Raw genomic sequence first — 21,604 nt, 5'->3', positions numbered from 1 at the left:
GGGGTGGGACCTAGGCGCCAGAAGTCACCAAGCCCCCTCAGGTGATTATAATGCACAGTGAAGTTGGGAAGCCACCGAGTGGTAGGCAGTATGGGCAGCCATCCCCTTGGAATGTAAGTTCTCTGCCCTCGGGCTCACTCCGTGCTCAGGGACTGGCAGCTCAGGTTTCATTTTTTTTTTTTTCTCCTCGCAGGCTCTCCGATGCTGACCGGAAGCACCTGTGGGAAAAGCGTTATTACTGCCACGCAGAGGTGAGCTCCCTCCCCCTGGTGCTGGCCAGTGCACCCAGCTGGGAGTGGGCTTGCCTGCCGGACATCTATGCTCTCCTGAAGCAGTGGACACACATGAACCACCAGGATGCCCTGGGACTCCTGCATGCCACGTGAGTGGAAGCTCCTCCTTGTCCCGGCCTCAGCCCTGCCGCCACTGATGGGCCAGTTGGGGGACAGGTGACATGAGTCTTCAGGGCTTTTCTAGTTTTCTTTTTGCTTTGTCTGTGTCTCCCCCGTCTCTTAAGATTGTGCTGTCCCCTGGAGTCCACCACTGTCATTTCCCATACATGCCTCACGAGGTGTCTGAGCGCTCTCCTGCTCACCCAGCACACAGCATTGAATTGCAAATATTTCAGCGTGAACTTTTTGTTAAACAAACAATTTTGGGTTTTTGTTTTTGTTTTGTTTTGTTTGGGACAGGGTCTCATGTAGCCCTACCTGGCCTGGAATTCGCTTTGCAGACCAGGCTGGCCTTGAACTCACAGATTCAGAGATCTACCTGTCTCTGCTTCCTGAGTGCTGGGATTAAAGACGCGGGCTCCGTGCTCCGAGGGCACGCACATGATTAGCAGAGCTCAGAGTTCAATTTTTTTTTCTTTTGAGGCAAAATTTACATATAAGAAGATGCCCAAACCTCACATAATCATCCACAGTTCCAAACAAATGATTCCCCTTGTACAGCCCAAACCTTTCTCTCTGAGTTCTGATTTTAACAGTCCTCTCTCCTCTTTCTCCCAAAGAGTTCTCGGGGTCACGGGGCTGCCAGTCTGAGCTGCCTTTTCTTATTTTCTTGCCATCTCAGCAATCAAAATGTACCTGCCTTTGAGACTTTTTGAGGCTACATCTTTGCTAATCCCTGCAAATCTCATTTCCCGGGCTGTCTCTTGGCTTATATAAACCCCCACAGTTCTCTATTGCTTGCCTGGCAGGCTTTGTGTTGTAGGATGTTACCGAAAAACCTGCTTCACCCACTCGAGGGCTCCTTGACGGTAGGAATTTTTAACACAGTGGGAGTTAAGGAAGAGCTTTGGGAGTGGTGTGGAGGACTTTGTTCTATTTCCTTTAAAGTGTTCAAGCAACAAGAAAGGCTATTTTCCTGCTCTTCCCTGCCCAAGGGAGACTGTCCATGAGGTGGTGGTGGTGGGGGACCATCCCTAAGTGCTGCCATCCAGAAGATGCCGATCTTGACGGGGGAGGGGATAAGTCTCTCAGTTTTAAGATTTATTTATTTATTATGTATACAATGTTCTGCTGCATGCCAGATCTCATTACAGATGGTTGTGAGCCACCATGTGGTTGCTGGGAATTGAACTCAGGACCTCTGGAAGAGCAGCCAGTGCTCCTAACCACTGAGCCATCTCTCCAGCCCCCCGTCTCTGAACTCTTTTACAGATTCCCCGACCAGGAGGTGCGTCGGATGGCCGTGCAGTGGATCGGCTCGCTCTCGGACGCAGAACTGCTGGACTACCTGCCCCAGCTCGTACAGGTGCGGGGACTCGCAGTTCCCATGCCCCAGCTCGTCTTTCTATATCTGCCCTCGGAAGCCACCGTCCCAGGGCCAGTCGTTCAGGGTAGATCTCGGGTGGTTAATGAAGCCTTGTGTTTGCTTTCTTCTGAACAGGCCCTGAAGTATGAGTGCTACCTGGACAGCCCCTTGGTGCGCTTTCTCCTGAAGCGAGCCATCTCTGACCTGAGAGTGACCCACTACTTCTTCTGGTAAACTCACGTGCAGAAAGAAGGGGGGTAGGCAGGGTCTCTAGTGCAAGCACAGTTCCCCTGTGGCAGGTAGGCGTGAGGCGCTGAGAGACCAGGCTCCATCCAGTATGTTTGCTGATCTACCCTGTGGCTTTGGTCTAGAGCATCTTCCTCAAGGAGGTCTTCACTCACCTCCGTGTAACTCAGGGAAGACCATCTATACCCCCCTTTTCTATCCACCCGTGGCAGAAGTATAAAGTCAAGATGAGCTATAGAAGGGCTCCATCAAGACAGGGAAGACATTCGAAGTCTATTTCCCTCCGAGGTGTGGGGTGGGCTTTGTGAGTGGAGGCAGAGTGTGACCCTTGCCTCCCTCGCTCGGTGCTGCGGCTGCTGAGTGGCCTGACCCCCCACTGGCCCTGCCTTGCAGGTTACTGAAGGATAGTCTCAAGGACTCTCAGTTCAGCATCCGCTACCAGTACCTGCTGGCGGCCTTGCTGTGCTGCTGTGGCAAGGGCCTGAGGGAGGAGTTCAATCGCCAGTGCTGGCTGGTCAATACCCTGGCCAAACTGGCCCAGCAGGTCCGAGAGGCCACCCCGTCCGCACGCCAGGTAAGCAAGGCTGTCCCTATTTCTAGCCGAGGCTTGTATGACGAGCCGTTTACTTCTCAGGCATCCTGAGAGGCAGGATGGAAAGGGACTGTCTCTGGAAATGAGAAGGAGGTGGCTGTTACCTGCAGGCCGTTAGCAGAGAGTCGCCAGGCTGGCCACAGCTCATGAACGTGTTTTGCTTGGCTTGCAAAATACCACTAGGATTTTGACTTAGCTGTTGGCCTTAAAGGCAAGGCATACTTGCGTGTGCTGCTGTCCACTGCACAAGCTCAGTCGGTAGGTGAGGGCTAAGGCCCGGTCACCTTTGGCTGTGGGGAGCCATGGCTCAGGACTGAGACGGGTAAACGGAAAGGGGCACCTTTATCTGTTTGTGGGAAGGCACTTCCGGTTTCCGCCGTTTAAAACTTGGGAGATCATTGTCTGTAAGTCTGGATCTTCGGCTTCTCTTAGCTAAAGCCGGAAGGGCTTAGCCCTTGTGATCCCACTTGCCCTCATTTTAGTGCCTGCTTCTTCCCTTCTCCTGGCTGCCTTGCCTCTGTAGAAACTCAGCTGGGCTTCCTGAGCATTGAGCAAGTCTGGGACCCAAGCGGGCGGTGGTCCTTCTTCCCAAGAGTTTCTCAGATCTTGTCCCTGTTACTTAGGCACAGGACTAGGCTCCTCCCTCTGGGAGATAGATGCTTGGCCCTCAGTGGAGCCTCTGGGGCCTCTCACCTCATCCCCGCTCCCCCCCACTCCCTCTGAAGGGCATCCTTCGCACGGGCTTGGAGGAGGTGAAGCAGTTCTTTGCCCTCAATGGTTCATGCCGTCTGCCGCTTAGCCCCAGCCTGCTGGTGAAGGGCATTGTGCCCAGGGTGAGTCTCTGCTAGATGTAGAACTTCAAAGATTGGGGACCACTCGGGGGAGGTGAGGGCCTCCTTACTCTGTCTTAGGAGAGGAGGGTGGAGGGCAAACAGGTGGCCTCTTCCCAGCTTGACTGTGTGTGGACTCGGCCGACTACTGTAACTGTGTGCAGGGCAGAAGAGCTGGGTCAGAGCCTGGGTCTCCCTGGCGACGCTGAGGGTGGAGCTGGGGAAGGAGGTGAGGATGGAAGCTCTCAGCCTCACTGCCCAGCATGGGTCTGTCGGTTGGTTGCTTCGATCCATCCTCACAACTCTTAGGCATGTGGTCCGGTCCTCTTGTGGAAGTGTGGGATGTGGGGTTTACCAGACATCACAAACTAGTAAGTTGTGTACAGAGCGAAGGGAGGAGGGTGGGCAGTCAGATATTAGAGCCAGGGTTCTAGCAGCTGAAGCCAGGAAGGGGGTGTGGACTTTGGGTTCCTGGGAAATATGGAAGATGTCATGAGCATGCCCTGGGTGTGGACCACCCTGACATGAGTCACCCACCGCCCTCTCCACTGTACAGGACTGTTCCTACTTCAATTCCAATGCGGTCCCCCTGAAGCTCGCCTTCCAAAATGTGGATCCCCTAGGTGAGAACATCCGGGTCATCTTCAAGGTGAGGATGCTTCGACCAGCAGGGTGTGAGGGCACAGGAGGGATGGCCCCAGGGCAAGCCTGGGCTATGTAGTGACTTCCAGGCCAAGACACTGTTTCAAAAATCATAACAAGGCAAAAACACTGTCTCGAAAAACTAAAATCAAACAAACAAACAAACAAAAGGCGGCAAAACCAATACTTTAGTCATGCCTATGAGAAGAAGAGAATGTTCCAGGCTGGCAGGAAAGGTCTGAACTGTTCCATTCTCCTGTCCTCTCCTCCCTTCTCCTCCTCCACCTCCTCCTCCTCCACCCTCCCTCCCTCCCCATTGCTGGGGATTGAGCTCAGGGCTGTGAGCATCCCAGGCAATGACTCTAACCACTGAGCCATACTTCTAGTTCTCATGCTGCCTTTTATTATTGGAAAGACTATCGGGTGAAAAGGGATTCTGATAAATTCTGCGTGGCCCCAGAAGGCTAAGAGCAGTGTTAGGAGAAACAGAGGCACTGGATAGCTCAGAATATGGGAACCCTTTCTGGGAGGCAGGGCTGCTTGCACAAAACGGGCAAGGCAATGCTCGGATTCTGGTAGAGGATGTGGCTGGCTGCTGGAGAGTTTATATGAGGTGCTGGTTACACTAGATGGACCTCCTGTTTTCCCTCTGACTGGCTCCTCCGTGGTGCTGAGAAAGAAACAAATGAGACTCTCGGGCAGGCAGCATGCGCCTACCCGGGGCTCAGGAATAGAACGTGGGCTCAGCATGCACAGGGCTCTCGGTTCTCTGGGACGAGAGCCTTATCGCACAAGCTGGCTGTGTACTGTAGTTAGTTTCTGATCTGGTAGAAATGTTCAAGTTTTCTTTAAAGGCCTGGCGAACCAGACATAGTGGTGTATATCTGTAATCCAGTCCTCACAGGCGGAGGGCAGGAAGATTGCTGGTCAAAACCAGCCTGGGCTGCCCAGAGAGAACTTATCTCAAACAGGTCTAGTGATCAGGAGGGTTTCTTGCAGAAAAGGAACCATAATTCAGTTCAGATGAGGATGCAGCCATGGGGGTTGGGGGGGCACAGCAGGGGGCAGACTGCAGAGATCAGCGTCACTGCTCCTGTTCCTTAACCTCAACCTCGTGAGGGCCAGATCAACAGGTGAGTGACAGAGAATGGGGAACTGCGGTCTCTCCTGCTGCTGCTGCAGTTTGGAATGCTGTGGGGTTTGGGAGCCTGGAGGAGGGAGCGGAAATGGATCTTAATCACCTCTCTTCCCTCTGCAGTGTGGGGATGACCTTCGCCAGGACATGCTCACCCTGCAGATGATTCGAATCATGAGCAAGATCTGGGTGCAGGAGGGGCTGGACATGCGCATGGTCATTTTCCGATGCTTCTCCACTGGCCGAGGGAGAGGTCAGTGGGGAGTTGGGCAGGGCATCCCTTCCCTCACTGCCTGCTTTCCCAGCATGAACAATGGAGAACAGAAGGGCAGGACTGTTCCATGAGAAGATGTGGGGTGACTTGAAAAAGAAAGCAAAACAAAACAGACCCGGAGGCTAGCAACCTCTGTGGACTTTGGATCTTGATCAAGCAAGCCGATTGTAGTTTTGAGATGGCTGTAGGAAAATTTGAAAATAGGCTGGCTTCAAGGGCCACTGTTAAGTTTTTTTTGGATGTGACAGGTATGTGGTTATTATGTTCTTGTTCATTATATTTAAAAGAATATTGCGCTGGGCGGTGGTGGCACACGCCTGTAATCCCAGCACTTGGGAGGCAGAGGCAGGTAGATCTCTGTGAGTTCGAGGCCAGCCTGGGCTACAAGCAAGTTCCAGAACAGCTAGGACTGTTACACAGAGAAACCCTGTCCCAACAAATAAATAAATAAGTAAATAAATAAAAACATATCTATTGCATGAAGTGGCGTGTCTAAAGCAGAGTGTGGTAACAACACACCTATAATCCCAGCTCTCAGATGAGGCAGGAGGATCAGAAGTCTGAGGCCAGCTTGGGCTACAGAGGGAGACCCTCCAGCTGGAACAACAGGAAGTAGGAAGCTCACTGGGTAATGGAAGATGAAATGAAATTAGCCAAAGTGTTGGTGATTGCTGAAGCTGGGTGATGGCTACATGAGAATTGATTAAAAGCCCTGTATATATTTTAAGAGTTTCATAGTAAAATCTGAAAAGAACAAAAAGAAGCAACCTCATGACCTGGGGAAGCCTAGAGCCAGTCTAGACTATGCGGTGTGGGCGTGGTCTTCTTACCATCCTCCATCATGGAATCCTCCTACTGGCGAACTTGGTCCAAAGGCTCCGGGGCTTTGCTCATGGGAAGCGTCTAGTCCAGCGAAGATAGCCGTCCTCACTCTGTTCTGCAGCCTGAGTCTGACCCCTTCTCTCTCAGGGATGGTGGAGATGATACCCAACGCTGAGACCCTGCGCAAGATCCAGGTAGAGCATGGGGTGACTGGTTCCTTCAAGGACCGTCCCCTGGCCGACTGGCTGCAGAAACACAACCCTGGGGAGGATGAGTATGAAAAGGTAGGTGACTGCGGCTTATGGCTCCGCTACCACCAGACCCGCACGCACACAGATTAGCCAGCTCAGCTTTGCTGAAGGATGTGCTCTTTGTGGACCGATGCTTCTCTGTAGCTAGAGATGGGTCAGATGACGGCTGTAAATTAACAGCATCTTTTGGTATTGGTCAGATATCATTTTAACTAGCCCAACCCCCCTTTTTTTTTTGTGGGCATGAGTCAGGTGCGTCCCCCCCCTTGCTCCAAGCCGTGGGGCTGGTATGCAAGACTGTAACTTGAAGCCAAGATTGAGGCTAGTGATGAGAGCCAAGAGGCCTGGCTGGCCCCTGACTAGAGGGAAGAAGGTGAGCTTCCAGGGAACGCAGAGCCTTGGTGGTCTGCTGTTACCCACGGCCAGTCCACAGCTTCATGACTGTAGTCTTTGGATTAATGAAGTTTGGGGTGAGAGTGGAAAGGGGCAGCTTACAATAAAAATACCAGACTGGGGCACATACTTTTAATCCCAGCACACAGGAGGCAGAGGCAGGTCGATATCTCTGAGTTTCAAGCCAGCCAGGACTATACATAGTGAGACTCTGTCTCAAAAACAAACAAAAATGCCAGAATGTTAATTTCTATAAGGCTTGCTTCTAGGAAATATAAATAGTAATTTACGTTGATCAATGCATTTTATTCCAGAAGGAAGACGTGCAGGCATCCAAATTATAACCAGAATATGTCTGATGGGTGTGTGATCGGGTCTTAAATGGCCCTAGTGAGTTTGTGGTTCCCCAGGGTTTGTTTGTTTGTTTGGTTGGTTGGTTGTTGGTTGGTTGGTTGGTTTTTCAAGACAGGGTTTTTCTGTGTAGCTTTGTGCCTGTCCTGCATCTCACTCTGTAGACCAGGCTGGCCTCGAACTCACAGAGATCCGCCTGCTCTGCCTCCCAAGTGTTGGGATTAAAGGCGTGCGACCACTGCCCTGCGTGTTCCCAGGGTTTAATCCCTTAGCCCCCTGTGCTCTCTAACACACTCTTGACTGACTATGCGGTCTGTTACGCCCTCTATCCCTACTCACCTACGGATGACTCCAAAGCCCTTCTTGTAGCCCCCTTTTCCATGCAGCCTAAGCCTCTCTAGCCCTGGGCTGCTGGAGTCCTCTGCTGCTTCTCCGCTGTCACCAGACTCCGTGGAGGCAAAGCTTAGTTCCCCGTCCCTACTCCCCTCCTGAGGCCTGCTTGTTTTGTGTTTCCCGTCAGTAAATGTAGGATGCTGCAGTCACCCACACCAGAGCCACCGGCTTCTTCATGGTCCTCTGCCTGGTTTCAGGGAATTAAGTCAGAACCGTTCATGTCACAGCTTTGCTCCGGGTTTTTCAGAGGCCCCTCCCAGATGAATCCCACCTCTCCATCCCTGCCTTTGTCACCCAGCCTGGCCCGCCCCAGTCTCCTGCCCTGATCACTAAGGCTCCAGTGTAGGGACACGTGCTCGTGTTCAGCGCCTTTAGACGATGATACCCTTTGGCCTAGAAACTCGTTCCCTCTTCCTCAGTCCTCAAACGCTGCTCCTTCTACATCATGCGACTCCACCTTGGAGAGGACTGTTGCTTCTTCTCTCCCCTCCTCCAAGGCCCCGCATAGCAAGTGCTGCGCTAGGTGTTGGATTGTAATCACTCCACGCCAGTGTGCTAGCAAATCACAATAAACGTGGAAGTGTCTACAAGCAGGCGCATACCTGGAAGCTGACTCTCTTAATTTTTTTTTTCCCTTTTGGTTTTTCAGACAGGACCTCACTCTGTAGCACAGCTCAGGCAGGCCTGAAACTCACAATCCTCCTGCCTCAGCTTCCTGAGTGCTGGGATTGTAGGGATGAGGCGTGGTGCTAGTAGTCTCTTATGGTAGTGCCTAGAAAAGAACGTGACTGTACGCAGGAAACGGCACCCATATTTCACCAGTGAGACCCTCAGGTTAGGAGGGGACCCCATATAAATTGAGGTTCATACCTGCCCAACTCAGGGAGGAGGTAGGGGAGTGCAGTCATCACTGGTGGGCACCAGTACAGCTTTTTGTGATCCGCCGGAGGCCTCATCTAAGATAGAAAGAATACATGACAGGTTAATGGAGACGGTAAGCCAAAACTGGGACTGGATGGGCTATGCTCCTTACCAAGTGGTTTCTTTTCATTCATAGATTTTTGCTTTCTAAGAAATGGTCTTTCCATTACAGAAGCTGAATTCTGTGACGTCTGTTTTGAGAGTCACTATGTAGCTCTGTCTGGCCTGGAACTCATTATGTAGACCAAGTCAGCCTAAAATTCACAGAGACCTACCTCTGCCTCCCAAGTGCCACCACACCTGGCCCCCTCCTCCTTTTTTTTTTTTTTTTGTTAATGTAAAGCATTTTTTAATTGTGTGATGGGGTGAATCCATGCTAAGCATTAACTATACAATGATTTTGTGATGTTCTCTTGAGACTGGGTCATATATAGTCTAGGTTGGTCTCAAACTAGCCACATAGTGGATGGACCCTTCTCCCGCATGTGCAAAGTCCTGGATTTGCACAGCCCTCCAGTGCTGAAAACAACCCCCTTAAAACATCAAACCAAAGAGTAGACGTGGTGTCTGTGCCTTTAGTCCTAACACTCAGGAGGCTGAGACAGAAGGATCATAATAAGTTTGATCTAGATATCCCAGGCCAGCCAGGGCTACAGAATATGATACTGTCTGAAAAAGAAATAAGTGGTCAAAAAAAAGTGGATATGTTGCACGCCTTTAATCCCAGCACTTGGGAGGCAGAGGCAGCCAAATCTCATGAGTTCCAGGCTAGCCTGGTCTACAGAGTTCCAGGATAGCCAGGGCTACACAGAGAAACCCTGTCTCACAAAACTAAAACAACATCAACAACAAAACAAATAAGCAACCAAGAGTGTATTTTCTTAAACATTAGCTTCTAAAACTTTGCTTGTCAAGTATATATTCTCAAATTTCAATAAACCTACATCTGAGTCCCATTTCAGCAATATGTAAAAATGTGATTTTTTTTTTAAATTACTTTATCTTTATTCCTCCCTCTATGGAGTGTGGTTTGTGATAGCAGAATATTCACAGTGTTATTGAATTCTTTTTGAGACAGAGTCTCATGTAGCCCAGGATGTCCTTGAGCTTGCTGTGTAGATGGGATTATCTTGAATTTAAGTGTGAGGATGATAGGCATGAGATACCTGGTGTAGTCGAATTATTGTGATTTTTTGTTTTTGTGTGTGTGTATGTGTGTGTGTGTGTGTGTGTGTGTGTGTGTGCATGAACATGAGTGGGCTAAGTGCACACGCCCATGGGTGAGCATGCTAAGGCCAAAGCAAGACACCAAGTGTCTTTCTCTGTCACTCTGTACTTTACTGTCTTTAGGTAGGGTCTGCTGAGGAAGGAACTGGAAGCTTGCTGTTGTGGGGAGGTTGGCTGGTGAGCGCTCAGCCTGTCTGTGTCCCATCACACTGGGGTTGCAGGCACGCACTGCCATCCCTAGCTTTTTGCATCGGTCCTGGGGATTCCAACTCAGGTCTTCATGCTTGCAGCACAAGTGCTCCTACCTCAGCCCCAAAATATCTCTAACACATTTTACCAAATAGAGATGTCTGATTTTCAAGTGCAAAACAGTACAGGAAGTGTGACGCTGTCTCAGCTCTTCTCTGGAGCGCAGGGTTTTAATTAGGGAAGCATCTAGCTGGTCCCAAACGCTAAGGGAATGGAGTGTTATTTGGGGCAGGAAGAAGGGCCATGTACCAGGCTTTTTCTTTGGGGCCACCAGCCAGCTCCCAAATCATAACACAGAGACTTAATTTTGAATGCCCAGCCTAGCTTAGGCATATTTCTGGCTAGCTCTTTTAACTTAAAGTACCCTATTTCTCGGTATCTACTTTTGGCCTCGGGGCTTCTTCCTTTCTTACTTCTGTGTGTCTGACTTTCACTGCTTCTCTGTGTCCAGCTGGCATCTGCCTGGCATCTTGCCCTGGGCATGTCTTTTCCTTCTCTTTGTCCTTGAGCCTAGATTTCTCCTCCTATGTATTCTCTCTGCCTGGCAGCCCTGCCTAGCTATTGGTTGTTCAGCTCTTTTTTTTTTTTTTTTTTTTTTTTTTTTTGAGACAGGGTTTCTCTGTGTAGCTTTGCGCCTTTCCTGGAACTCACTTGGTAGCCCAGGCTGGCCCCGAACTCACAGAGATCCGCCTGGCTCTGCCTCCCAAGTGCTGGGATTAAAGGCGTGTGCCACCACCGCCCGGCCTGTTCAGCTCTTTGATAGACCAATCAGGTGCTTTAGGCAGGCATGGTGAACGACATGCAACATGTCTTTACATCATTAAACACACGTCCTTGCATCGTTAAACAAATGCTGCAGAAACAAATGTAACACATCTTTGCCTAGTTAAAATAAGATTCTACAACAGGGTCAGGTGCCCTGAGTTCTGATACTCAGCATCCACTCTTGAGTCGGGGTTATCACGACCTGCTGGAAAAGTTTTTAAGCATCAACCTTTCTGTTCACTAAGGTCTCCCAATCTGAACTGCACATGCCCACTGTCTTTCCAGCCAAAAACAAACAAACAAACAAACAAATTCAGATGAAGGGTCTATATAGTAGACATATAAACCTTCCATGTCCTACTTCAGAATACGTGCACAAGGAAGGTGTTTCTTTGTACATAAGCCTGTGCTTTGGTATAGGATGAGGATGAGCAGCAGGCAGGTGCTGGGTGTTGCTGGAGTTCATGTGAGAGAGAAACGTCAGAACTGGCCATGGCCCCACCTCCTGCCTCCACTCTCCACAGGCTGTGGAGAACTTCATCTACTCCTGCGCTGGCTGCTGTGTGGCTACGTACATCTTGGGCATCTGTGACAGACACAATGACAACATCATGCTGAAGACCACCGGGCACATGTTCCATATAGATTTCGGCCGCTTCCTGGGCCACGCGCAGATGTTTGGCAATATCAAGAGGTAAGTGGCCCCCGTGTGAAAGGCAAGAGCTGGGGTGCAATGCTGTGATAGAAAGCAACTGGGCCTCAGAGCACTGACCCTGGGCGGGCCGCTCTGAAGAAGAGGAGACTGATAAGGAGCTCAAGTCCATGCAGTCAAGTCCATGCAGAGTCTTGTGGAAGGTGAGGATCAGCTGATCCCATGATGAGGGGCTGAGGACTGAGCAAAGGGGCAGGTATCTGAGCTTCAGCAGAGACCCCAGTTGGGTAGCTGGGGGAAAGCGTCACTAGTTCCCCGGTTAGAACACATGATGAGGGCTGAAGGAGAGCAGACTCTGGTGATGCTCCTGGTGGAGCTTACAAGGTGACCTCCCTTCTCCATGTTGACCTTCTCCCTGTACGTTCCCTTGGCTCAGGGACCGCGCCCCCTTCGTCTTCACCTCGGACATGGCGTATGTCATCAACGGGGGTGACAAGCCTTCCAGCCGCTTCCATGATTTTGTTGACCTTTGCTGCCAAGCCTACAACCTCATTCGCAAGCACACCCACCTCTTCCTCAACCTTCTGGGCCTGGTGAGGAGCTCATCTCTTTGTGACCTTCCTTATTACCTGGCTCCATCTTTAAGACTGCCCGGGATTTTTTCCAGAGGGTTCCTGGAGATCCACGTCTCTCAGTTTGCTCCCTGTCTTCCCTAAAGGCAGGGACCCAAACTGCTAGGAACAGTGATGCCTGACCCCCTCCCTCAGCCTCTCAGTTCCTGTGGCCCTCTAACCCCTGCCCACAGCATCTGTCTATAACCCCAAGAGATCGTGGAGCCTAGTACGGAAAACCTTGCCTCAGGGTAGAGGACAAGTCCTCCTTTCTTCTTGTAGATGTTGTCCTGTGGCATCCCTGAGCTCTCCGACCTGGAGGACCTCAAGTATGTGTATGATGCCCTGAGGCCTCAGGACACAGAGGCCAATGCCACCACCTACTTCACAAGGTAACACACAGCACAAACCAGTGCTGCCCACCCGAGTGGTTCGCAGGCTGCTGAGTTGGCAGGGGCAGGTTGGGCAGCGGGAAAGGCTTAGTCCAACTGGCAGGGCCAGGACTTGGATCTCCTGTCCCGGTTTTGCCTTGGTAATCATTTTGTTCCTGTTTACATTCTGAGGCTAATGTGTGTAAGTAGGGCTATTAGCATCTATCACCTCCTCCTCCTCCTCCTCCTCCTCCTCCTCCCCTCCTCCTCCCCTCCTCCTTCCCCTCCTCCTTTCCCTCCTCCTCATCCCCTCTTCTCCTCTCCTCTCCCCTCTCCTCCTTCCTCCTCCTCCTTCTCCTCCTTCTTCTGCCAACTTCTGCCTCCCAGTTGCTGGGATTAAAGGTGTGCGCCACCTCTGCCTGGCTCTTATCTGGGTTCCTACCAGATCCCAATCAGAGACTTTGTCTAGGAGGCAGTATAAAGCTGGATTTCATAATAGGTTTTATTTATTCATTTATTGTTTTTCAAGACAGGGTCTTTCTGTGTAGTCCTGGCTGTCTTAGAATTTCTTCTGTAGACCAGGCTAGCCTTGAAGGAGCTCAAAGATCTACCTGCCTCTGCTGGAATCGCACCCAGTTTATGATATTTTCTAGCTCTTTCAGTCAGACCCGTCCCCTTTCAGGAGATATCTCTTAGAAGTTAGTCTTTTTGAGCAGGGCCTGGTATGGCACTGGGATTCCACTTGATAGTACTGTTTAGACATTTGCTGTCCCAAGTTCCCTCCTACCTTGTTTTGAGTGTCTTTGGCAGGAGGAATAAGAACTCAGGATTCACAAACACAAACTGCATGACACAATTGTGTCAATCATGTGCTCGTGAGACTATTACATTGGGAACGTAATTTGATCTGGTGGTTAATTTCAGGACTCAGGGCTGGGCATGGTAGCCCACACCTGTAATCCTAGTACTTGGGAAGCTGAGACAGGAGGATCACCATGAATTTGAGGGCAGCCTGGGCTACATAGTGAGATCCTGCCTATGTATGAGATCCCCACCCCCCCATCCCTTCACCCCCAAATCTCAGGACTTTGGGAATATCTTTTTAGATAGTTGTCAAGGCAGAGGGAGGTTGGGTCCGTGGTTACATCCTTTGTTTCCCATCCTGCACAACAGGTTGATAGAGTCCAGCCTGGGCAGCGTAGCCACGAAACTCAACTTTTTCATCCATAACCTGGCTCAGATGAAGTTCACGGGCTCCGATGACCGGCTGACCCTCTCCTTTGCGCCCAGAACACACACGCTCAAGAGCTCTGGCCGCCTCAGTGATGTTTTTCTCTGCCGACATGAGAAGGTCTTCCACCCCAGCAAGGGCTATGTGAGTGTTCACCCTCTCTGACGCTCCGTTGCTTCTTGTCCACCCATCTTCTGGGAGTTCACTCTTCCTTCACACCTGCGCAGTGGGCCCTGGAGTTTACCCAGGCTCTTGCACTGGGAATAATCCCAGACAGACCAGTTCCTTCCATTGAGTGATCTGCATAGGTTCAGGCAGCTGAGCTGGTTTGTAAGCCTGTGAACCACATGTCCTGGGAGACACAGGCAGAGGTCTCTGCTTTCAAGTTCCTGCCTGTATGCAGCCCACCCCTCTTCTCTCCACTGGAGACTCTTCTGAGAGCTTTGTCCTTCTGGACAGCACCACGCCCACACACTCACACAGGCACACGTGCGCATCTGCTCCCGGTCCCCTCTAGGAGGCAGGTGTACTCTGAGTTTTGGCCTTTGCAGATATACGTGGTGAAGGTGATGAGAGAGAACGCTCATGAGGCAACGTACATCCAGAGGACGTTCGAGGAGTTCCAGGAACTGCACAATAAGCTGCGCCTGCTCTTCCCTTCCTCCTTCCTGCCCAGGTAGCGCCCCCCCCCGACACACACACCGTCCTGCGCCCCCATCCTTTGAGCTCAAAGAAACTGGGGAGGGAGGAAGATTGGAGCTAGCAGGCTTGCTGTTTCATAAAGGACTCCACAAAACTGAAGATCTCTACCTGCTTTACTCTGCCAGGTAGTGGGGTTGGTGACGAGTGCGCCCCCTGCTGGCTGTAATTGCCAGCCAGCCCAACAGCCTTGCGGAAAAACAAAACAAAACACGGAAGCACCAGCCAGAAAGCAAGCCAGCTGAGCTGAAAGCAGGGGCACTGGGTGAATCTGAACATGACTCAAAGTTTATAACTTATCAAGGGATTATACCGTTTTTCCTAATAGATAAAGTGTGACACACATGCGCGCGCGCGCACACACACACACACACACACACACACACACATACAGAGCCTTGAAAGGGACCTTTGACACCTACATCACAGATGAGCCTAAATGAAATAGTCCAGCACGAGAAGATAAAAAGCTATGTGGCCCTACTTATCGGAGTCCCCTAGAGCAGTCAGAGCCCTGGGAACTGAATGCAGAATCGGTGGTTGAGATCTAACAGGTGTGATGCTTTAGTTCTGCAAGATGAAAGGATTCTGGACCTGGCTTCTGGGGACATTCATGCAGCATTGTGAATGTCCTCAATGCCACAGAACCATACCTAGAAGTCTTTAAATGCTTGATGATTAAAATGCTGCAATTGTCTGGGGTCCCAGGAAGAGAGAGACAGAGACAGACAGAGACAGAGAGAAAGAAAGAGATAGAAATAGACTAACCCACAGTCGTGAACACAGATTGGGAATTCTGGTAGGAGTCAGGGAGGCAAGGGTCCCCCAGAAGAGAAGCAGCTGGGAATTGAGGATCAGGTAAATAGAAATGCAAAGGAAATATCTAAAATCTTCATACTCACTCCCCATCCCCCTGTGTCCCTTGTCTTCCTGTCCTTCCAGCTTCCCTAGCCGCTTTGTGATTGGCCGCTCCCGGGGAGAGGCGGTGGCTGAGCGGCGGAGGGAGGAGCTAAATGGCTACATCTGGCACTTGATCCACGCAGCTCCTGAGGTGGCTGAGGTGAGTGCGTGGGTATAGGATGTGAGAGGAGGGGCCTGAGTCATGAGGAGGTCATCCGGGTCTGTCTGCCTAGTGAATGACCAGTGCCGACTCTACTGAGGATTGGAGAGCGCAGGTCCGTGGTGGATCGAGCCTCAGGCCTAGGTTTTTTCATTTCCTGTGTTTATTAGAAACACTCTTCCAGAGAAAGGCTTGTGTTTCAGCCCCAGGCTAGCCCTGTCTTATCTCCCCAAGCTGGTGTGCTGATAGGGGAATAGAGAAGACAGGGGTAGACAGGTGGCAGCGCACGCCTTTAATCCCAGCACTCAAGGAGGCAGAGGCAGGCGGATCTCTATGAATTCAAGGCCAGCCTGGTCTACAGAGTGAGATCCCGGACAGCCAGAGATACACAGAGAAACCCTGTCTTGAAAAACCAAAACAAAGAAAAGAAGACAGGAGTGGAATAGACAGCTTTCGACCCGAAGTGGCCTGTTTTGTTTTGTTTTTTACTTATTTTTGTCATTTTGATTTTTTGAGATGTGGTCTCACTCTCAAGAACTCACTTTGCAGACCAGGTTAGCCTTGAACTTGTAACAGTCTTCTTCCTTTTGTTTCTTGATTGCTGAGATTACAGGAATTTGTTCCCCAACCCACCCAAGCATTGGCTAGTTTTTCTTAACAAAACAAAGTGTGTGTGTCTATCTGTCTGTCTGTGTCTATGTCTAAATAAAGTTAGCCCTTTCTGGGTCGTGTCTTACCGGAGTGGCCCTGTTTTCTGGTCTGTTCCAGTGTGATCTGGTATACACCTTCTTCCACCCCCTTCCCCGGGATGAGAAGGCTTCAGGCACCAGCCCAGCTCCAAAGTCCTCAGGTACGGTACCTTCCTGGTGTCATTCCCCCCAAAACACATCCCCACCTCTTTGTCAACTTTCTTTCCTGTTCAGTTGCTTACTTTTGGGGACTCTGGTTTTCCATTCGGGCTGTGCTGTCCACAGCTCTGTGGCTGAGTTCCCTAGGGATGGGTATTTATTCAGTGATAGCCCCTCTCAGATTGGGTCCACTCATCCCAACCCAACTCTACGTTACATTCCAGACCCACGTGAGTATCAGAAACCAGACAGACTGGGGCAGGACTTCAAGAAGAAAGTAGAAATGTCTGCCTGGCACCAGTCAGGGGCACTTCTGGCCTATGATCTTTCTCAGCTTCCTTTTTTCCTACAGATGGGACATGGGCCCGGCCGGTTGGAAAGGTCGGTGGGGAAGTGAAGCTGTCGATTTCCTACAAAAACAACAAGCTCTTCATCATGGTGATGCACATTCGGGGCTTGGTAAGTGCAGGCACAGCCCTCATTGGGTCCTTCATCTCTCTGCTGGTAGTTTTTGGGCGAGTCAGTTCCCTGCTCCCGGATAATGAGAGTAACCACAGATGTTTACTGAGCCTCCGCCACAGGCTGCCCATGCCAGGCCTGCGGTTGACCAGGCGATTCAAAACACAGCTGCTTGCTTGCTGTGGTCTATGCGGCCGTATCCTGAGCACTGTGAGCCTCTTTATAAGATGATGTTGGTGCCTCTCTTCAGGGGTTGCTGTGGGGATGAAGTGAGATAATCCATGAGATGCACTTGCCTTTCTGAGTAGTACTGTTGTTATGGTAATTATGGTTTTATAAAAGAGAGGCCCAGGGGACTTGCTACCTGGTTACAGTAATAGATAAATATAGATAGGTGAGTCTAGACGGGGCAGCCACTGGACTTCCTTCAGGCATATTCAAGGCAGTATATAATTAATTTTGGCACAGGGTCTAAGGATACCATGAATGGGAAAGGAACTTTTGTTGAACATTTACAATACCCAGCATCTGATGTTGCTTATTTTGAAGACTGGAACACCAAGTCATAGCAGAAGCGTGTACTTTGGAGTCAAAGAAACCTTGGTTTCATGTTCACATTGGGCTATCACTCACTCATTCCTTCAACAAATGTTATCTGGTGCCTACTAATACATTAGCCCTTGATGCAGGAGAAGTCAGAACACCGCTGTGCCCAGGGTGCTTACAGTCCACTTAGAAAGGGCAGACTATAGAACAGACAGGGAGAATAAATGGTGTGTCAGTGGGTTGAGAACTGTACAAGAAATAAAGCAGACCAGGAGTCCTGGGGGAAAGAGGAGACCTCAGTTGGGTCTAAAAGCCCAGACTCCAGGAGAAAGCCTGTGTGTGTGTGTGTGTTCTAGTTCCCATTGGCTACAGCCCAGGGTGAAGGGTGAAGAAACCAATGGGCGTATAGTAAGGCTCTGGCTTCAGTCCTGATGGAAATTCTTGGAGGTCTTTGGGTAAATGTGCTGTATTCTGACTTAAGTGTCAGGTTTTTTAATTTACTTATTTATTTTTGTGAGACAGGCTTTCAATCTAGTTCAGACTAGCCTGGAACTGAAACTCCATGTAGCCCATCTGGCCTTGACCACAAGGCAGTCCTCCTGACTCGGCCTTCCAAGTACTAGGGTTTCAGTCATGAAATGCTACTCTCAGCTTTGACTTAAGGATGAGTTTGGACCGTAGGTTGGACCCAGGCACTAAAAACAAACAAAAACTAGAACAGAGTCAACTTGAGTGAATCAGTAGTCCACGGACCTTGAGCAAGCAACCTCTTCTCTCTGACTCATACATACCTCTACCTGTTAGGGCTTAAAAGGGACCAAATGACAGAATAGCATGGAGAGGAAATGCCTGGGGAGACTTGATACCCAGGGAGAGTTCACTTAAACTCTATTATAAGCCAGGAATAGTGATGCATTCCTTTGATCTCAGCACTCAGGAGGCAGGGACAGGTAGCTGGATCTCTGTGAGTTCAGCCTGGTCTCTATAGTGAACTCTAGGACAGCCAGGGCTATGTAGAGAGACCCTGTCTCAGAAAACTAAAACTGAAAAATTACACACATTACGTGTGTGTGTGTGTGTGTGTGTGTGTGTGTGTGTGTGTGTATGTGTGTGTGATGTATTTTTTTTTTTTTTATTTTTGTTTTTCAATACAGGGTTTCTCTGTGTAGCTTTGCAGTCTCTTCTGGCTCTCCCTCTGTGGACCAGGCTGGCCTTGAACTCACAAAGATCCACCTGCCTCTGCTTCCCAGGTGCTGGATTAAAGGCGTGCACCACTACTGCCCAGCTCATGTATATATTTTTTTAACATAATCATGGTAGATCTTTTTATCAGCATATGTATGTATGTATGTATGTATGCATATATGTATTTATTTTTAACGCAATCGTGGCAGATCTTTTTATCAGCGTGTAATGAGCTGGAAAGCAGACGAAAAGATTAAGTATGCACTACAAAAAGCCAGCGGGCGAATGAGAGAGAATCTAGACCAGAGTGTGGCTTCAGGGATGACTGGGAAGTGGAAGAGACTGTGGGATCTTCATCTTCTGTTTCATTCTATTATAGCAGCCGCTCCAGGATGGGAACGACCCTGACCCCTATGTAAAGATTTACCTCCTTCCTGACCCTCAGAAGACCACAAAGAGGAAAACCAAAGTGGCCCGGAAAACCTGCAACCCTACCTACAATGAGATGGTGTGTAGACACTGGGGGAGAGGGGTGCGGGCAGCGCAGGGGTTGGCAAACCACTTCTTGCTCGTTTGTTTGTTTGTTTTTCTGAGACAGGGTTTCTCTGTGTAGTTTTGGTGCCTGTCCTGGATCTCGCTCTGTAGACCAGGCTGGCCTCGAACTCACAGAGATCCGCCTGCCTCTGCCTCCCGAGGGCTGGGATTAAAGGTGCGCGCCACCATGTGGGGCAACAACCACTGCTCTTAACCACTGAGCCGTCTCTCTCTCCAGCCTGACAGCAAGCACCCTCAACCAGTGAGCTGTCTTTTGAGCCCCCACCTACTCATTAAAGCCTAACACAGTGTGCCCCCCTGCAGTGAAAGCTTTCAAACCCTGAGGGCTGTGATTCTCAAGATGGGACTTGGGCCACCTTGAGGAGAGAGAGCCTGCTGGCCCTGTGTGGAGGATGACCAGAGGCTCCAATGACATAATCCCAGCCTTCGGGAGGCAGAGGCAGGATTGCTGTGAGCACCAGGCCAGCCTGGGTGACATGCCACCCTGTCTTAAAGAAACCACCCCAGGGACTGGTCGTCTCTTCTGAACTCGCGGTGGACCTGGCCCTGCCCTGTCTCACGGCTCCTCTCTCTTCCCAATGCCCACGTTTGCAGCTGGTGTATGACGGGATCCCCAAGGGAGACCTGCAGCAGCGGGAGCTCCAGCTGAGTGTGCTAAGTGAACAAGGATTTTGGGAGAACGTGCTCCTTGGGGAGGTACACATCCGCCTTCGGGAGCTGGACCTGGCCCAGGAGAAGACCGGCTGGTTTGCACTGGGATCTCGAGGGCACGGAACCTCATGAGCCCAGTCACGGCCCAGACCTGCAGCTGCTGCCCAGAGCTGGAGGAGAGGTCTCTCCCCTGCCTGACTCCTTTGCTAGGAAGAGGCGGAGCCCACGGTGGCCTTTCCCACGGTCCAGGTGGATCTGACCTCGGGGAGGGGCTGGAGGAGTCCAGCGCTCTCCGCTGACCCTTCCTCAGCAGACTGCACTTGGGTTGATTGTGGGGGACAGCCCCCTTGGAGGCTGTGGGGGTTGCAGCAGAGTTTTAAGTCTACCTTGTGTCAAGGGAACAATGCCTGCTTTGGGGGTGTGGAGTGCAGGCCGTATGAAGTAGCACTTGGGGGAGGGTGGGTGGACATTTTTATTTTTATTTTTAAAAAATGAAATAGTAATGTTGTCCTAACTGGGACAGGAAGCTTTGTGAGAGGGGCATACCGTGCCTCAGAAGGCAAATGAGGACTATTTGGGTTTTTTTTTGTATGATGAAAGTTCTTATTGGACTTCTCCCCAGGATTTTTGGGTTTTGTTTTCTAGCTATAGGAAATGTTGGGGAGGGGCCCCCCTGGTAGGTCCTCAGTGAAGCCCTCCCCCTCTCAGGCGCACTGGGGAAGGGTGGGGAGGACTCACTGGCTGCTGGCCTGAGGCCCTCTTCGGGCTGTCCGATTCTGCCTCCAAAGGAGAGCAACGTGATACCTATGTGTGTAAGGAAGGGTCTTCCATGTCAGGGGTCCGCCAAGGACCTATATTCAGGGACCCACGCTCTTTTAGGGCAAAGTTTTTCCTCTCTTCTCCCCCTGCTGGTCGGATTTGACTCTTAACGCTTTCTTCTCTCCCTCCCGCCTCTGATCTCTCAGCCCTCTGTGGGTCCTGGTGAATACACTGGGGTGCTTCTATGTCCCATCTTGTTTGATGGGACAAAATGCTGCCAACCCTTAGCTCTGGGCCACTTGCTGCACAGTTTCTGGAATACGTTCCCTGAGACCCTCTACTACTTTCTCTCCCAAACCCTGCTTCTGTCACACTTCCAAAGGAGTTTCATTCTGTAGGGCCACAAAGCCGTTCAGTGTGTAGACAGAGGGTGCCCAGGCCATAACCAAGGAGGCTGGAGAGAGTGAAGATCGGTCAAGGCGATTGTTTCTTCCGGTAATCTTCCTGGCCAGAAGGAGGCTGCACTGGAGCACATACTCTTTAGAAAACAAACGAAAGATTCTTTCAGCACATGTCTTTCTTCTGTGGTGCTAGGGGTCAACCCAGGGTCTTTTGAGTGCCAGACAAGCGCTCTACCACCGCTGCACCCCAGCCCACCGCATACTCCCTGTTCCTCACCAGATGAATTTAAAATCCACTCGAGTTTCTCTCCAAAGAGTTGTCTTATTTAAAAAGTGAGGGATAGGGACTCAATTTAACTTTTTTGTTTCTTGAGACAGGGTCTCGCTATGTAGACTAGGCTGGCCTCGAACTCATAGAGATCTGCCTACCTCTGCCTCTGTAGGGCTGGAATTAAATTTTGGTTTTTTCGAGGCAGGGTTGCTTTGTGTAGCTTTGGAACCTATTCTGGAACTGGCCCTGTAGACCAGGCTGGCCTCGAACTCACAGAGATCCGCCTGCCTCTGCCTCCTGAGTGCTGGGATTAAAGGCATGTGCCGCCACCAACCGGCAGGCAATTAACTTTTTAAAGCAGGAGTTAGCTGATGAGGAAAAGGGTTAGCAAGGACACCATAAACAGTTTCTCTGTGACCCCACTACTGGAGAGAAAAAGCTCCGTTCATTGAAGCC

At 50.6% G+C, this 21,604-nt stretch overlaps 1 protein-coding gene across 3 annotated transcripts in view; it reads left to right on the top strand.

Moving 5' to 3' along the window:
* The window catches only part of Pik3c2b (phosphatidylinositol-4-phosphate 3-kinase catalytic subunit type 2 beta), a 66,109-nt gene extending 44,880 nt beyond the window's left edge, over positions 1 to 21,229 (top strand). For all 3 annotated transcript variants that reach the window (XM_037211420.1, XM_028876566.2, XM_028876567.2), the window contains 18 exons: positions 194 to 382; positions 1,665 to 1,758; positions 1,894 to 1,988; positions 2,398 to 2,578; positions 3,322 to 3,429; positions 3,983 to 4,075; positions 5,327 to 5,456; positions 6,447 to 6,583; positions 11,374 to 11,543; positions 11,938 to 12,094; positions 12,395 to 12,504; positions 13,657 to 13,858; positions 14,266 to 14,390; positions 15,356 to 15,473; positions 16,242 to 16,323; positions 16,674 to 16,780; positions 18,891 to 19,019; positions 19,661 to 21,229. In XM_037211420.1, the coding sequence (XP_037067315.1) occupies positions 194 to 382; positions 1,665 to 1,758; positions 1,894 to 1,988; positions 2,398 to 2,578; positions 3,322 to 3,429; positions 3,983 to 4,075; positions 5,327 to 5,456; positions 6,447 to 6,583; positions 11,374 to 11,543; positions 11,938 to 12,094; positions 12,395 to 12,504; positions 13,657 to 13,858; positions 14,266 to 14,390; positions 15,356 to 15,473; positions 16,242 to 16,323; positions 16,674 to 16,780; positions 18,891 to 19,019; positions 19,661 to 19,849 (2,416 nt within the window). In that variant the 3' untranslated portion in view covers positions 19,850 to 21,229. The remainder of the gene's footprint in view (positions 1 to 193; positions 383 to 1,664; positions 1,759 to 1,893; positions 1,989 to 2,397; positions 2,579 to 3,321; positions 3,430 to 3,982; positions 4,076 to 5,326; positions 5,457 to 6,446; positions 6,584 to 11,373; positions 11,544 to 11,937; positions 12,095 to 12,394; positions 12,505 to 13,656; positions 13,859 to 14,265; positions 14,391 to 15,355; positions 15,474 to 16,241; positions 16,324 to 16,673; positions 16,781 to 18,890; positions 19,020 to 19,660) is intronic.
* Positions 21,230 to 21,604: the final 375 nt, after the last annotated feature.

This window comes from Peromyscus leucopus, chromosome 15, assembly GCF_004664715.2.
Source record: "Peromyscus leucopus breed LL Stock chromosome 15, UCI_PerLeu_2.1, whole genome shotgun sequence".
NCBI classification, from domain to species: Eukaryota; Metazoa; Chordata; class Mammalia; order Rodentia; family Cricetidae; genus Peromyscus; species Peromyscus leucopus.
Note: the sequence above shows the minus strand (reverse complement) of the source record. Positions and strands in the feature narration are given on the sequence as shown.